The sequence below is a fragment of the Tamandua tetradactyla genome, chromosome 4 (assembly GCF_023851605.1).
Source record: "Tamandua tetradactyla isolate mTamTet1 chromosome 4, mTamTet1.pri, whole genome shotgun sequence".
NCBI lineage: Eukaryota > Metazoa > Chordata > Mammalia > Pilosa > Myrmecophagidae > Tamandua > Tamandua tetradactyla.
The window spans coordinates 72,339,000-72,354,673 of record NC_135330.1 but is presented as its reverse complement, the minus strand read 5'-3'; the positions used below and the strand labels follow the sequence as shown (position 1 = coordinate 72,354,673).

Sequence of the window (15,674 nt, the reverse complement as noted above, 5' to 3'; positions counted from 1 at the left end):
TGACCCTCTGATATCAAAATCTGGTGTGTTCCAAATAGCATTCCTGAAGGCTACTTTTTCTTTCTTAAAAAACTCAACAAAAATGTGACAAACTCTAGGACCTGTCCACAAGCTCTGGGATCTGTCCTATAACTGCTTGCTGAAAACTGCTTTGAAAACTGTTGCTTTTTTTTCTTTGCTTTGTAAATATGTTATATTATGCAATTAAAAAAAGTTGAAAAAAAAAAAACCTCAGCAAAAACATTTAAAGTGGTTTTAGAATATGTGTTTAGTTAGTGGAGGATCTCAAACATGCTATAATTAAAAGATTTTTTATAATTGATACAGAATTAATGATTATTTTCTCCATGTCTTGTTAATGGGGTTTGGCTATCATTTCATGAATATATAATGTTAAATTATCATGTGTTTAAATGAAATTTGTCCTAATGTCTGCTCTTAGTCCGAAAATTAAATGAAAACGTACTTTAAATAGGAGAAATTATAGAAATCATGAAAACTCATGGACATTAAATACTTTTTCTTTTCAATTTAGATCATCTTCAGATTTAAAGCACCATTTCAGCTTGTCATCTGTTTACTCACATTACTTTCCTGACACTGGAATCCCAGAAGTGACCACCTGTCATTCCCGAAGTGCCATAACTGTGGATTATATTTTCTACTCTGCAGAAAAGGAAGATGTTTCTGGGCAGCCAGGTAAAGAAGGCTTGTAGTTTTATATTCTGCTAGAGAAGCACAGTATCTGAATTCTCAAGGCTGAGGTTGAGAAAGTTAAGCAAACTTGTAGATGAAGTTCTAATATTTAACAGAAGTTAAAAATATTTTAAATTGACAGGTTGGTAATAAGTTTGAATAAATCAGTTAATTACCTGCATATGATGAGGGAGGCAGTGAGACACCCCCAAAGCATGCTACCTAAGAAATATCGCCTCAGCTTTATTCTCCATTTCTAGTCAGTTTCTGAGTCATGGTGTTTCATACTGCCCTTTGGTTTTATTTGCCATAAATTTACTGTTTTCCTGTGACAGCAACTGACGAGTTGTATTAATCATCATTAAACAGTTTGGTGTTTAAATTTTACTAAGGCATGCTCCCATCATTGTAGGACCTTGCTTATGCTGCTTACAACAGAGAATTTTGTCATATTGACCCTGAATATTGTATCTTTCTGAGGAAGAAAAGTCTATAATAGGACTTTGTGTTTTCAAAAAAACAAAGGTGATAAAATTTTTCTGCGTATATTAAGTGAAAATCAGGTTTTAAATATTAAACAAAGGTTTTAAAGCAGAAAAGAAAACGCAGTTTAAAATAACTGGAAGTAAATTTAAAAAGATTGAAATCATAAAATAACTGGAAGTAAAAAAATATCATTCAGAAAACTTTGGAAGTCCAAATTTTCACATGGGCAACTGCTTTTCTGTTTCAATTTTCCCTTTTTTTCTTGTGCTATTTTTCTTTTCCCATTTTCCCTTGTTGTTCTCCCCTCTTTCTTTCTTACCTAAGATAAACCTATTTGTAACATTCAGGAGATGGCTTACTCCTCCCCCCTAGAGCAACTCCAGAAAATGACAGTCTGGTAGTCGCCATGCTGGCAGCAGATCACTAGGTGGCAGGAGACAGTCATGGACCTGCATCTCAAATTTCTTAACATTAAGTGTCATCTTTTACTCCAATTCTGTGGATACTGATGCCATGGGGTCAAATTACATTACTTTATTCTCCACACTTAATATTCCTACCTCACTTGTGGCAGAGTCTGTCTGGCTTTATGCAACTACAGAATGGTTAATGGATGAATTTCTTATGTAGTTGTCAATCTCAAGTTATTCTCAACATTTTTATGTATTATATTGATATTTTCTTCTTAAAACTGTTTTCAAAATATGAACTAGAAAAAGTGAAACTGCATTTGAAGATTATAATTAGGTGGTAACTCAGTAAAACTTCATCTGTACTCTAAAAAATGTTTCATAGTCTTCTGGAGGGATCTCAAGTTTGATATGTTGTTTAGAAAACAAACTATACGATTACAATAACCTATTATTCCTAAATATGTATGTGCTTTTTTAATGTTTAGGAGCTGAAGTCTCTTTGGTTGGTGGCTTGAAACTTCTAGCTAGACTGTCACTTCTCACAGAACAAGATTTATGGTCTGTTAATGGACTTCCAAATGAAAATAACTCTTCAGATCATCTGCCTTTATTAGCTAAGTTCAGACTTGAGCTTTGACTCTTCTTTCATTACATACATAATTTTCTTTTCATCATGTATTCTTTTTGAAACAATGTAAAGTTGTTATTAAGAGCTTGCTTGTTGTTTATTTTTGCATTGTAGAATTTCTAAAGAGGGTATGTTAAATGCTTGAATCATATATTAGGAAAAAAAGTTTACAACAGTTTTCTTTTTTAATAGTGAAAAATATTTTCCTGACAAGTGAGACCTAAATGCTCTTTATTGTAAAAGAGATGTAAATAGTTTTTATTGTAAAACCCAGTAAAATTGACAGTGGTTTTTAAATATAGTGTATCTTCTTTGGTCCTCTTGGTAAAGAATTTCATGCTTGAGGCAAGTTTTACAGTGAGTCCTAATATCTTTCATTCTTACAAACCACAACTAGTTTCCTTTCTAGAAGGCCTAATTTCATCAGTTGAACCGTATGTTTTTTTGAGTCCTAATTAATTCATCTCATAAATTACTGGATCATTCACAAGTGTCCAGCCAACTATTTTAGGTTGTTTTTGAAGAGACTAAATACTACTTTTTAAAATTGTACAAAATGTTAACCTATCTTGTTATCTTGAACCATTCAGTATGGTTGGGAAATATGGGTCACTATTCTAGTTTGCTAGCTGCCAGAATGCAATATACCAGAAACAGAATGGCTTTTTTGTAAACTAAGTTGCTTGGTTTATAGCTCTAAGACTGTGAAAATGTCCAGTTTATAAAGCAAGGCTACAGAAATGCCCAAATTAAAGGCACCAACAAGAAGTTAACTTCACTCAAGAAAGGCCAATGAAGTTGAGGGCTTCTCAACTGGAACGGCACATGGCGACCATGGTGACATCTGCTAGCTTTCTTCTGGTTTCATGAAGCTCCCCTAGGTGCGTTTTCCTTCTTCATCTCCAAAGGTCTCTGGCTGCATGGGCTTTCACGGTTCTCATCGCTCTCATAGATTTCTTGTCTCTCCCATGGCTTTAAAAAAGAGACTCTCTCCAAAATCCTTTTAAAGGACTCCAGTGAACAAATCAAGTCCCACCTGGAATGGGTGGTCACATCTCTGTCTAATCAAAAGTTAATACCCACAACTGTGCAAGCCACATCTTTGTGGAGATAATCTAATCAAGTTCCCAACCTACATTATTCAGTAGGGATTAAAAGAAAGGGTTGCTCCCACAAAATTGGATCAGGATTAAAACATGACTTTTCTAGGGTACATAATGTTTTCAAACCAGTACGGCCACCATAACTAGTTAGAGGGTGAGGTGCTTTACAGTCCACGCTTTCCATCCTGCTACAGACAGAGTGGGCCTAAGAGAGGTAGGCCTTTTCTTCCCTAGCAAATTTTTTTCTTTTTTCTATTCAGTTTCAAGAGAAGATCCCTGAGTTGGGGGAAATTTTATTTTACTGAACCAGTAAATTGCTTATCCCAAACCATTTAGTATGTCCCATCATGTTGGGAAATATGGGTCACGTTACTTAACAAGTAAGAGGATGAGGTGTTTTACACAAGTCCAATCTTTTCATCCTGTAACAGACAGAAGTGGGCCTAAGAGAGGCATGGACTCTACAGGTAGGCCTTTGCTTCCCTAGCAGTTTTTTTCTTTTTTCCTATTCAGTTTTAAGAAAAGATCCCTGGTTTGGAGATTTTTTATTGTACTGAACCAGTTCTGTGCAAATTTATTTTATTAGGAGAATTGTCTTTGGAACAAAGTGGCAACTCTAAGATTATTTTTGTTATGCTTTTCAGAAACATGGGGAAGCCTGCAGAACTTTAGGGGGAGACACCAACTTTGAGACCTACTACTCTTAAGTAGTAATTTTAATTTGTTGGTTTTAGTGGTTTTGTTTCTAAAATGTTATGCTTTGTTTTCTTTTGTTATATTGATGTGCCATCATGAGAAGACGGTGCTGACATTTCTTATGAAATGGTTAAAAGACAGGCTCATAAATCCTGAAGTTGGCTTTATTATCAGTGTTTGAAACAAAAGTTTTAAAACATAAGAAGTAAAATATTCTTCTGTTTTACAGCTTGGGATCAAAGAATTATGTGCATCTTTACTAAGTAATTTTACATTGAAATATAGACTTTTTTTCAATGGGTTTTAACAGAATATTTCATCTTAAATAGGAAAGCAGTAATTAGTTCATAATATTGGATTTTACAAGTTTTTGTGTATTTTACTATAATTATTTTCTAAAAGTAAAATTAACCAGATGAAAACCCCAGAGGAGGCATATAAGTAATAAAGATTTGCCTAGTAAAAGATGTAATAAGCAAGTACTTTAAAAATGTTTAATTTCTCACTATTTTTTGGTTTTTATCTATAGTATTAACTATGGTTCTAGGATTTTCCACATTTTGTAATGATATTTTGCAGATATTACATGTCCTAATTAGAAGATATAATAATCACCAAATTATAATAACAAAGAGTATAATTATCCCTTTTTAATGTTGGGAAAATAAAAATAGAGATTCATTTGATTAATCACTCCATTCTATTACACGAGTTTATTAACAAATAACTCTTTTTTTTTTTTTTTTTTTTTTTTTTTTTTTAAAGAGAAAGGGAGGAAGGGAAGGAAAGACAGAGAGAAGGAAGGAAGGAAGGGAGGAAGAAAGGGAAACATCTTTAAACATTTTCTTGTTTTATTGTATTTTGTTTGTTTGTTTGTTTTTTACATGGGCTGGGGCCGGGAATCGAACCGAGGTCCTCCGGCATGGCAGGCAAGCACTTTGCCCGCTGAGCCACCGCGGCCCGCCCAACAAATAACTCTTTACATAGGTCATTGTTAACAAGCTAACATCCCTGAAAAACCTCTGTGAAAGTTTAATTTTTTATATCTTGATTTATGTTATGATTTTAGACTCTTTTCATGTGCTCCACTTTGATAGTTAATCCACAGAACTGCTTTCTACTTTAGTTTATAGAATGAATGATTATTTTCTGGCCTGGAAGCTAGAGAGGGTCAATGTAACATTCTTACAGATTTTTGACTCTCCATTAGAAATAATTATCTGTCTTTATTTTTCTTGGTCAGGAGAATGGCTAACTCTGCTGGACCCTCATATTTACCTGCCCAAAACAATTAAAATCTGTTTTCATTGCTGAAACCAAATCATCCACACTGTCTCAAATGCCATACTATCCAATTTTAAATGAAAAGGGAAAATGGAGTAATGAAATTTTGGTTTTACTATTCCTTTTTATATCAAGATATTATTCATGTTTGAATTTTTTTTTTTAATCTAACAACTGTCTACTATTATTTCTTTGCTTTCCTAAAAACAAACTTAGAGATCCAGAGAGTTCAAGGGCTTGGGGAAACAGAGGCTTCGAGTTATTTATACTTTGTACATGTAAATTACCTAATAAATTATTATAGTGGTACCTCTGAGCCTGAAGGTTTTGTGGTAGGTGTGCTAAGGTGTAAACTGGCCTGTTATTTCTTCTGAACTATTCCATTACCTCTTTTAGTCTTTATTACTTAGGGCGATGCTAGAAAATAAGTGAATAAGTGAAGAGATATGTAGAAATAAAGTAATATTTAATATAATAGAGTCTGAAAATTGTGAAAGAAGGGAGAGAATGGTATATTAGATCACTAGAATAAGTATGTGATAAGAGGACAAAGGGAAAAATCACATCAGCTTACATTTTTTAGAAGAAAATAAGAAATTCCTAAGTTTCCAGGATGGTTTTATTAAAGTCCCATGCTGTGTATAAACATACAAGTGGTGAGAAAAACATTAACTTGAAACATGCACTTATCTGGCATTCTCTAAAATACCATTGTACAAGTTTTCATTTACTTAGAAAAATACCCACTAATACAATCACAGTTTTTCTTAAAGATTAAAAAAAAAATGTATTGGCCAGAACAAAGTCCAAGAGAATAAACAAGATTCTGAACTGTATGTCAAAAAAACTGTACAAGGTTGTACATAAAACTATAGCTTACAAAAAGCCTTGAGTATAATAAGAATACTGAATTAAGATTTCCAAAGTTCTGTTTACCAAGATCTATTAATAAAATCCTTATGAAATAATTGACTTAGAAAAAGTGAAATGTTCATGATTTCAGAGTATATAGAAAATACTAAATATCACTTTCTGAAATAAAGTGTACTCAAAACAGCATAACATATAATCTAAAACCAAGATTTCTGTCATTCATTTAAACTTTGCATATATTGTCATGATGGTTAAATCATAAAATTTCTCTTGCATTAACTGATTTAAACTAGATTTTGAATAATTTCATTGTTTTATTTCATTATTATTTTCAATTAGAGAACAGCCTGTAAGAGAAATTCTTGGGGCCGGGGATGATGGTAAAACATTTCCTGTTTTTTTTTTTTTTGGTTTTTTTTGCCTTACTATTGTTTTTATTAAATTATTGCACTAGAATTTAGGAGTTTGGCACTTTTCTTTTATGTTTTTTAAAATTAACATATCCCATACAAAACAAAAGTAAAATGGCTTAAGCTAAGAACATTTTAAGTGAACTTACATGTTTCTGTAACTAAATCTTGCTTTGGGGAAATGAATCTTAAAATCAAGAACTGAGTGCAGAAGAAATTAGGTTACTAATTGAGTTCTCAAGCCAGTTGACAGTTTTAAGGCTTACACATTTGCACATTAGAAACAGTTTGTATTTCTGTTCTTTTCCCCTGTGTGTATTTGAGAAAAAAGAAGAGGCTATGCAACTATTTAACATTCTGTATTTTGGATGCAACAATACATAATACTTGATAAACCCTTTATCAAGTTCTTGGGATGGTTGCAATGTTGTATGTAGACTACTAAGTGGATATAAAAACAAGTTTCAGATTGATAGCAGAAGGATATATATATATATATATGTAAAGAAAGAGAGAAACAAGTTAAATTGTTTTAGAAGGAGAATGAAATGATTCATGGATGACTGTAGCTATGAGGCTGCAAAAAATTTGCCTTGCAAAGATACACAAAGATAACTCATTTTAAGCTCAACCAACTGCTAATATTCTTGAAAAAAATTATTAAATTCAGGATTTCCCACTTTTACTGTATTTTAATCTAATTAAGATGTCCACTTACTTGGTCCTGTTCATGAAAAGGGACATTAGACTTCCTTCTTTTTAAAGAAAACAGTACTTCACATTAATAATATTGAGTTTTAGGGAAAAGTGAGCTCATGGCTGAAGGATATACTTTGTTCTCCATGTCACCACCAGAGATTTTATTAATAAAGAATCTCAGTGTGAAGATTCTTATGCTTTTATTCCCTAACCATCTTTGGTCAAAGAAAGCCAGAGGGAAAGTGCTAAGATTTAAAGAACACTTTTGTTGGCTAGCAGATACCACTTAAATACACCTTTTGGCCTTAACAGTTAGTATGGTTACTAAGATAAAACAACTGAAATCAAAGCTGTAGTCTTGATGACATGCAGGCTGTGTATGCTGTCAGAGTTACTCTATATGGTCTGCAGCCAGAAGTTACACTGTAACTAACCATATGCAGGCCAGATATTCATTCTGTGCTTCATGGAGTAAATTACACTATAAAGTGTGATACTGTACCAGAAGACTCTTCCATTAAAAAAGTTCTGAGTCTCTAATTCATTGTATTCTCCACTACTAGTTCCTAAATGTCTGAAGTGATACCTAAAAGCAAGGTACTGGGAAAAAAAAGTCACATTGTGTCACATTTGGTCTTAATATAAGACATCAGAAAACATCTCTTAACAGCAGTGAGTCCTTCAGAATCAAGGCCTGAATCAGAAGAAATGTGAGCAGAAGGACATCTGATTATCAAGACCTGCTGATTTGCTACTGGCCTCTTTGCCTCTTTCTCAGTGTATTACTGTCGGAGGTAATTTGCAACACTGCTAAATTTGTGTAACAGTGCATGGCTTCTTGTGCTTTTTGCTGAAATCTGCAAAGTTTAAATGTTAGTGACAGAACATAGACTAGCTTCTGAATGCGATTTTTTTTTTGGCTTTGTTTTGTTTTGAAAGAACAAAAGCTGCTGTCATTGAATGCTTTAAGAAAGATTAAGAAGGAAGTAACTCCAAAATCCTGAAAATGGTTTCCCATATTGCCAGAAGAATTTCAGTGCTTTTTAATAAAACACTTGCATATAATACCTTAAATCTCATGACATATGTGCACCAGGAAAAAGATTCCAAACATGTGGAGATCCCCATGGGAAATACTGGGGAAACAATACAAATAGAATATAAAAAAAAAAAACAAAATACCATTAAGTTGCATATCTGATGTCAAGATGCTGAGGTAATATTGACTGCTTAAAAAAAAAAAACACCATCTTTGCTTCTGTTATTGCTAAAAAAGAATTAATACTGATTGAGTTACCTTATTATACCAAAAATAGGAGAAAGGATGTCATGAACATTTACTAGAGATAACAAATAAATTTCAAAGTAAGTAAGAAAAATAGGCAAATGGAAAAATATAAAAACTACAGTTATAGTTGTTATTGTCTCAATCTTGAGTGAGGGAGAGTCCAGCCCCAGTGGGGTTTTTTTCTGAAGCATTTTCATGGTTGCCCCTTGGTGAATTTTTTTCAAGTTAATTGTTACTGCCCACTCAGTTTCTATTTGCAGGTGAATCCTTAAAAATAAAATTCACAAGTTCTTAATAAATAGTTGCCATTCCTCCTGAAGATGCTGGGTAAAGTGCACAGAGAAGCACCGCAGAAGCCCTCTTGCTGACCATTATGGCTTGGCTAAATCCGGATTTGATAGCCTACTTCATTCAGAGTGCTGAGATCAGCCACCTTCTTTTCAGGCAGTGCAGGCCTAAGGATAAAGGACAGGAGGGGTGGAGGGAGAGTGAATGAGACAGAGAAAGATAATTAAGCATTTTCAAGGGCCTAACCCCTCTGATATTTCCTAACCCTTCCACTAGCCATAACTTCCAGCTCCCTCTTGTCTTAAGTCCACCTTTATAGGTTTTAAGGAACCTTTTGACAGGCTTTTGTAGGGTTAAAAAAATTTGAAAATTGATAAATGAGCTAGTTTGTTCATCTCTAAGGAGTGAATTTGGTCACACTATAAAGTCTAAAATCCATTTCTGTTCATTTTCCGAGCCCATGTACTCAAGGACATTTTTAGATTTCACGTGTGTTAAAAAAAAAAATAGATCAAAATGAAAATGTAATTATTTTTTAAGTCTTGCTTTAATCTTTGATTTCCTAACAACGAATGGTTTTCCCCTGGTATACAGGTGGTTCACCTCATTCAGTGATGACAGAACTAGAAATCAACAGGCAGCATCTCTGTAGGGCCCTTAGGCTCTGGCAACAAGCTCCACTACTCCTACACACACACACACACAGATACAGGAAAGAACAGACATCAGCAGACTATGATCATTCCCTCTACAATGCGATTATTCAAACTGGTCAAGAACCCTTTCCTGACACCAAGTACAAAACCACTCTGATCAAAATGGCAGAGGGAGAAGCTTCAGGACTCCCTCCCCCCGCCCCCTGCCACAGAAACTGAACAACCCATAAGAACTGGCAAATACATCTTCTCAAAACTCCAGAAAAGTCAAAGGAGTAACGGGGCAAGCACCAAATCAAGAAAAAGTCTTCCTAAAAGTGGCAGAATCTTGTGTTGCCCTGGCATGTCCCTCCCACCCTTGAATGGCTAGACTCGGAGCAAGCAGATCCTTGGTCCTGGTTCTGAAGGAAGCAGAGGAACTCCCATGCACATACTGGGAGCATTTGTGTCTCTGGCACAATATGTCTGGGGGTGGCCTGAGGGACTCGCTGTCCCAGAACTTGCCCTGTATGTAAAAAAGCAGCACAGAGAGTGTTCTGCACCATCAAGTGACTGGGGCAAGTGACAGCTGGCTGTAGGACATGGTCTAGAGCTCCTTGAGGAAACTATTCCCTAGGGAAGACAGACATTGTTTATAGGGAATTCCTAGGACCCCTATGTGCCTGCCCAAGACAAGATATGTGTGCAGAAAACGACTAGGGAGGCTCCTATGCTTTGGCCTGGAGCTGTCCTCTAAATGCACTGTATTGATAAACCCTGAAGGAGAGCACTCACAGGTGAATCTGTGAAGACTTTTCTTTTTTAACTTTTTTTGTTCACTCCTGGCATTCAAAGAAAACTCTGTCATAACACTACCTGGATGCAAGTTTAAGGAACAGATGCCTCAAAGTCTAAATCTCAGGGATAACATTAAAATATCAAAATGTCCTGTTTGAAAAATAGATTACAGGAAGTGACGACCCAGGCAAAGAAGATTAAAGTAATGGAAACTCATCAATGAAGAGGATCGGATTTGGGATAATCCAGACAAAGATTTTTAAAATCCTCCTAAATATGCTCAAGGAGCTAAAGGAAAACATGTACAAAGAACTAGAGGATATCAGGAAAACAAGAGATGACACAAAGTATGAGCAGAGATGGAAATTATAAAAAGGAACCAAATAGAACTGAAGACCACAGTGACAGAAATTTAAAATTCCCTAGAGGAGCTCAACAGCAGATTGGAGCTGACAGAAAAAAAAATCAGTGGTTTCAAAGGTAAGACAATTTAAAGCATCCAGTTTGAAGAGCAAAAAGAAGAAAGAATGAGGAAAAGTGAACGAAGCCTGAGGACCCTGTGGGACACATCCAGCAGAACCATGTATGCCTTGTGGGAATCCAAAAAGAAGGAGAAAAAGAGAATACTCAAAGAAAAACTAGCTGAAAGCTTTGCAGATTTTAACAAAAGACATGAATATACACATCCAGGATGCTCAATGAAGTCCAAACAGGACAGACCCAAATAGATGCATACCATGCCATGTAATAATCAAGCTTTCAAGTGTCAAAGATAAAAAGAGAATTCTGAAAGCCACAATAGAGAAGCACATACAAGAAGATTAAGTACCAGTTCCTCACTGGAAATCATGCAGGCAAGAAGACGTATTTAAAGTGCTGAAGGCAAAAAATTGCCATCCACGAATTCTGTATTCAGCAAAACTGTCTTTCATAATTGAGGGAAGAATTAAGACATTCAGATAAACAAAGCTAAGGGGCTTTGTCATCACTAGATTAGCCCTAGAAGAGATACCAAACAGAGCTGAAAGGACACTGGACAACTGACTGAAGCCATGTGAAGAAATAAAGATGTCTGGTAAACACTGGCATGGGTAACTAACTAGAAACACAGTACTACTGTATTTTTGGTTTGTAACTCCCCTTTTTACTTCCTACAGGATCTAAAAGGCAAATGCACGAAATGTAATGTTAAATTAGGGGGTTTAGATTCATAGTGTATAAACATAATTTGTGACAAGAACTACATAAAGGTAGGGATATGGATGGGTATAGGAACAGTGTGTGTACACTACTGAAGTTAAGTTAGCATCAAAGCAAATAAGACTGTTACAGATTTAGAATGTTAAATTTTTTTTTTTTCATGGGCAGGCACCGGGAATCAAACCCGGGTCCTCTGGCATCGCAGGTAGACATTCCTGCCTGCTTAGCCACCATGGCCCGCCCAGAATGTTAAATTTAAGCTCCGTGGTAACCACAAAGGAAATATCAGAGAATATACAAACTCATACAGAAGAATAGAGAGCACAGGTTACCAGGGCTGGGGGCACAGGGGCAGTGGGGAATTAATGTAAAATGAGTGTAGGGTTTCTGTTTGGGGTGAAGGGAACGTTCAAGTAGTGGGATGGTGGTGAGGGTGCCACAATACTGCGAATGGGATTAATCCCACTGAATGTTATGCCTGGGAAGGGTTAGGATGGGAAGATTTATGTTGTATGTATGTTTGTACAGCTGAAAAACAGAGACCTTTTCCTGACTTGCTACTCAGTCCTACTCAAAGAATTTGTAATCTTGTTTCTGTGTTGCACAGAGCTTACTTTTCAATTGGACTGTGGGCCTTACTTTTGTAATTAGTCTAAATTGTTAGCAGTCGAGAAAAGCTTATTTCTTCGTTTCTCTTCTCATAGGGCCTGGGACACACAAATGAAGCAAGTAAATATGGCTATCAGCTTGTAGAAATCCCAAAGCTTCCTTCTGCAGAGACCCCTGCACCTCTTCTCAAAGGGCTCAGGCTCCTGTCCCTCAGGGTAATGGTGTCCATCTAATGCACACATGCCCTGGAAGACAGCCCTTCCCTTCAACAGCTGACTCTTACAGTGTAGAGTGGCTTCCAGGGCCCCAGTGGGGACCATCCCTGGGTTGATGGCCAAAGAAGCACACATTTTGCTCAGGAATTCAAACTTAAACTTTTGTTTCTGCTCTAGTCCTCGACCCACTATGGAAAGACATAGGGTTCTTAATGCAAACCAGGTTTAATGAATCCACATGGCTTCTTCATTCTGTCATAAAACCCAAAACGTCTCTTTTTATTTCTTTGCTTGAGATGGTGTCATCTTTACAAATAGCTAATTTGGGACTTCCTGTCTCAAGCATTCTCCCCATAAATTAATACCAGCTTAAGGCAAATGTGGTTTAAAAAGTAAACCAATCCCACTCCCCCAGTATGCCCTAGTTTTAGAAAATCCAAAAATCGAAAATCCACTTACCAAAGGATAACCTTGAAATACCTATATTCATTCCTTGCTTTACAAAAGGATTAAATGGGGGTCATTTCCTAGAACAAGTAAAACATGATTTCCATACTACCTTCCCTGGTATTATAACTATGTAAGCATATATCACTGGCTTATCCAAATATAAATTATGTTTGCATTAAATGATTTTTTTTTAGCTTTTATTTTTAGTTATCTATTTATGGCAGAGTCTGTTGTCTCTCAATATCCATTCTCCCCTTCTATATTAAAAACACCCTGATATAGGCAAGCTTCAGTTAGACCTTGCTATCTATCACAATTTGCCCAACCCCACCCAACCAAAACCATTCCAGCGAATCCTAAAGAACACCTAGGGCAATATATAAGATTCTGTAAAGGTACCTTGCACTAGAGTAACTTTCCAGAAACCTACAACCTCCAGTGGGTCCCTGAAACAGATAAGTCCTGAAACCTAGAGGGCCCAGGCTCTCCAGAACATCAGATAGTTCTACCTCCCTACATCATATTACTGACAGTCCTTTCCAACATGAAAAAGTTAGAATGGTCATAGCCCAAATACCCCTAAAGAGTGGGATAGAAAGACCAAAGGTGATGGTGGAGATAAACAGAGAAGGTAGGGTTTAAGAAGCAAATATGATTGCTGAATCATTAAATGGATATTTCTTTTAGTCTCTTACTTAGAGCAGCTAGAAGTAAAAATCTAAAATTGTGGAATTGTAACCCATACCAAACTCTGAAATCTGTTCTACAACTAATCGTTGTGCTATGCTTTGAAATTTATTCCTTTTTTTTTGTATGTATGTTATTTTTCACACACACACACACACACACACACACAGAAAAAAGTCGATTGTGATGATAAAAAAATATTTATTCCTTCTTGCCTCCTATATTCTGGAGCAGCTAGAAGGAAAATTCTTAGATGATGGTATGGTAGTCCGTGACAAACTCTGGGATCTGTCCTGTAATTACTTGTTGAAGAGTGCTTTGAATACTATTGCTTTTTTCTTTCTTTGCTTTGTATATATGTTATACAATTAAAAACAAAAAACACTCTGATAGTTAGCTGGGACCATAGCTGCCTAAAATACAAACTACATTTCCCAGCTTCCCTGAAGTCAGATCTGGCCTTGGACTGAGTTGTAGCCAATGAGATTTAAGTGGAAGTGTGGTGTGACAGTGCTACCAGGACACCTCTTTTAAAGACAACTGGTATGTGCCCTTTACTTTCTTTTTTCCTTTCTGTTCCCACTCAGTGGAATGTGGATGAGATGTCTGGGGCTTGGACCTTGATGTCACACTAAAGATGGCAGAGCAGTAAGAAAGCCTGTGCCACCTCTGTTGGACTTTACGTAATAGCAAATTAAGCTTAAGCCACAGCCTAAATCTACCATTACCCACAGCCAAACCTACTCCTAATCGATACCATTCCCTCCATTAACTCCCTAACACAAGACTAATTTCAGACACAATCCTAGTAACAGCCTGAGAAATGTTGGTGTGTGGAATGGAAGGAACATGTTCTTTGCAAGTTCTCGATCATTCCACTCAGAAGTGGCCACGCCCTAAATGAAGAGTCACAACCCACTTCTAAGAGGCAGTCTTCTAAAAGGAAACCCTGCACACTACATAGGACCTAAGCCATGTGGTTGTTCAGAGCTCCTTACTGTCACTGAAAATTAAACAGCTCTTTCTGCTTAAGAGAATCCTTTGTCCCATCATTTTTGCAGTTCCTAGCAATGATCTCACCCCAGTTCTAAACCTTTCTTGCACATGTGTTCTTCCTGATTGCCAGCTTCCTCAACACCCAGTCACACTTCTCCTTCTGAAACTCCAAATATGCTGTCCTTCATATATGAAAATAATGCCAGTAAGACACTAGGTTAATACTGTTTTTTCAAGGTGCTGGACCAGATCAGCTCTGAGTTATGATCTCTCTCTCAGCCCTGTGACTAACAGCATCTGGTGGAGAATCGGTGGCCAGGGCAGGACACAGGGTAAGGTCAAGGAGAAGACAAAATCCATCCACTCATCCCATAATGTGGGCTTCACTGGGATCACTTTGAGAACTTGCCACAGACATGGCATCTCCTCAAAGAAATCACTTTTTGGCCACTGGCCTGACCTCTTCACTTTGGAGCCCCTCAGCCCTAAGGAATGGAATTTTCACATTTTTTAGAGTTGATAGTCCTAAAACTTCCCACTTTACCTTTGCCTGTGTTCTATTATTGGAACCTTTGAAGATGTACGACATTTAGTTCGGAGTCTTTGGCTTCCTTTTTCTAAACCAGTCCTCAGTACTTCTACAAATCCTTCCTTGTGCCAGGATATCACCATTCTTAGAAGCGTTTATTTATTAAGCACTTACTATTGCCAAGTACTGTGCTAAAGTTTTACACAGATTAACTTTGTGGGGTTGATACTGTTATTGCCCATTTTATAGAGGCAAATATAGAGGCACTGAAAGTAGAAACTTGCTCAAAGTCACAAGTTTGGCAAGTGGACGAGTGAATCTCTAGATGGACTGACTCTATAGCCCACGCCCTTAACCACTTTACAAGCCTTCCTCCCTGACCCCAATCAAAACAGTCCCACAAGCCTCTGAGTAGGACACAGTGGACTTTGCTCCCTCCACACCTTGGCTTATGCTGTTCTCTTTCTGGAACACCTTTGCCCATCTCTACCTGTCATCCTTCAGATCAACCCAAATGCCACTTCTTCCACAAAGTACTTTCTGACTCCTTATCCTCACAATCCATTGCTCCTTGCTCTACATCTTATAGCATTTTCTCTTGTACATCTGTTAGAGAATGCTACTGACTTACAGTCCTTATACCTATTTAGGAGACTGAACAATTTGAGAGAAGGGACCAAGCAAATTCATC

At 36.5% G+C, this 15,674-nt stretch overlaps 2 protein-coding genes across 6 annotated transcripts in view; one reads left to right on the top strand and one right to left on the bottom strand.

Annotated features, from left to right (window-relative positions):
• Positions 1–15,674, top strand: part of ANGEL2 (angel homolog 2) — a 46,119-nt gene that overhangs the window by 22,274 nt on the left and 8,171 nt on the right. The window contains exons 8-9 of one of the 2 annotated variants that reach the window (XR_013174347.1): positions 536–699; positions 2,081–3,104. Coding sequence is in view for 1 of the 2 variants with exons in the window: in XM_077157784.1 (XP_077013899.1) it covers positions 536–699; positions 2,081–2,232 (316 nt within the window). In the remaining variant the exon portion in view is untranslated. Of the gene's footprint in view, positions 1–535; positions 700–2,080; positions 4,750–15,674 lie in introns of those variants that run through there. The other variant, XM_077157784.1, reaches the window with a different exon arrangement.
• Positions 8,693–15,674, bottom strand: part of VASH2 (vasohibin 2) — a 37,216-nt gene continuing 30,234 nt past the window's right edge. For all 4 annotated transcript variants that reach the window (XM_077157787.1, XM_077157788.1, XM_077157785.1 and 1 more), the window contains one exon: positions 8,693–9,031. In XM_077157787.1, coding sequence (XP_077013902.1) covers positions 8,959–9,031 — 73 coding nt within the window. In that variant the 3' untranslated portion in view covers positions 8,693–8,958. The remainder of the gene's footprint in view (positions 9,032–15,674) is intronic.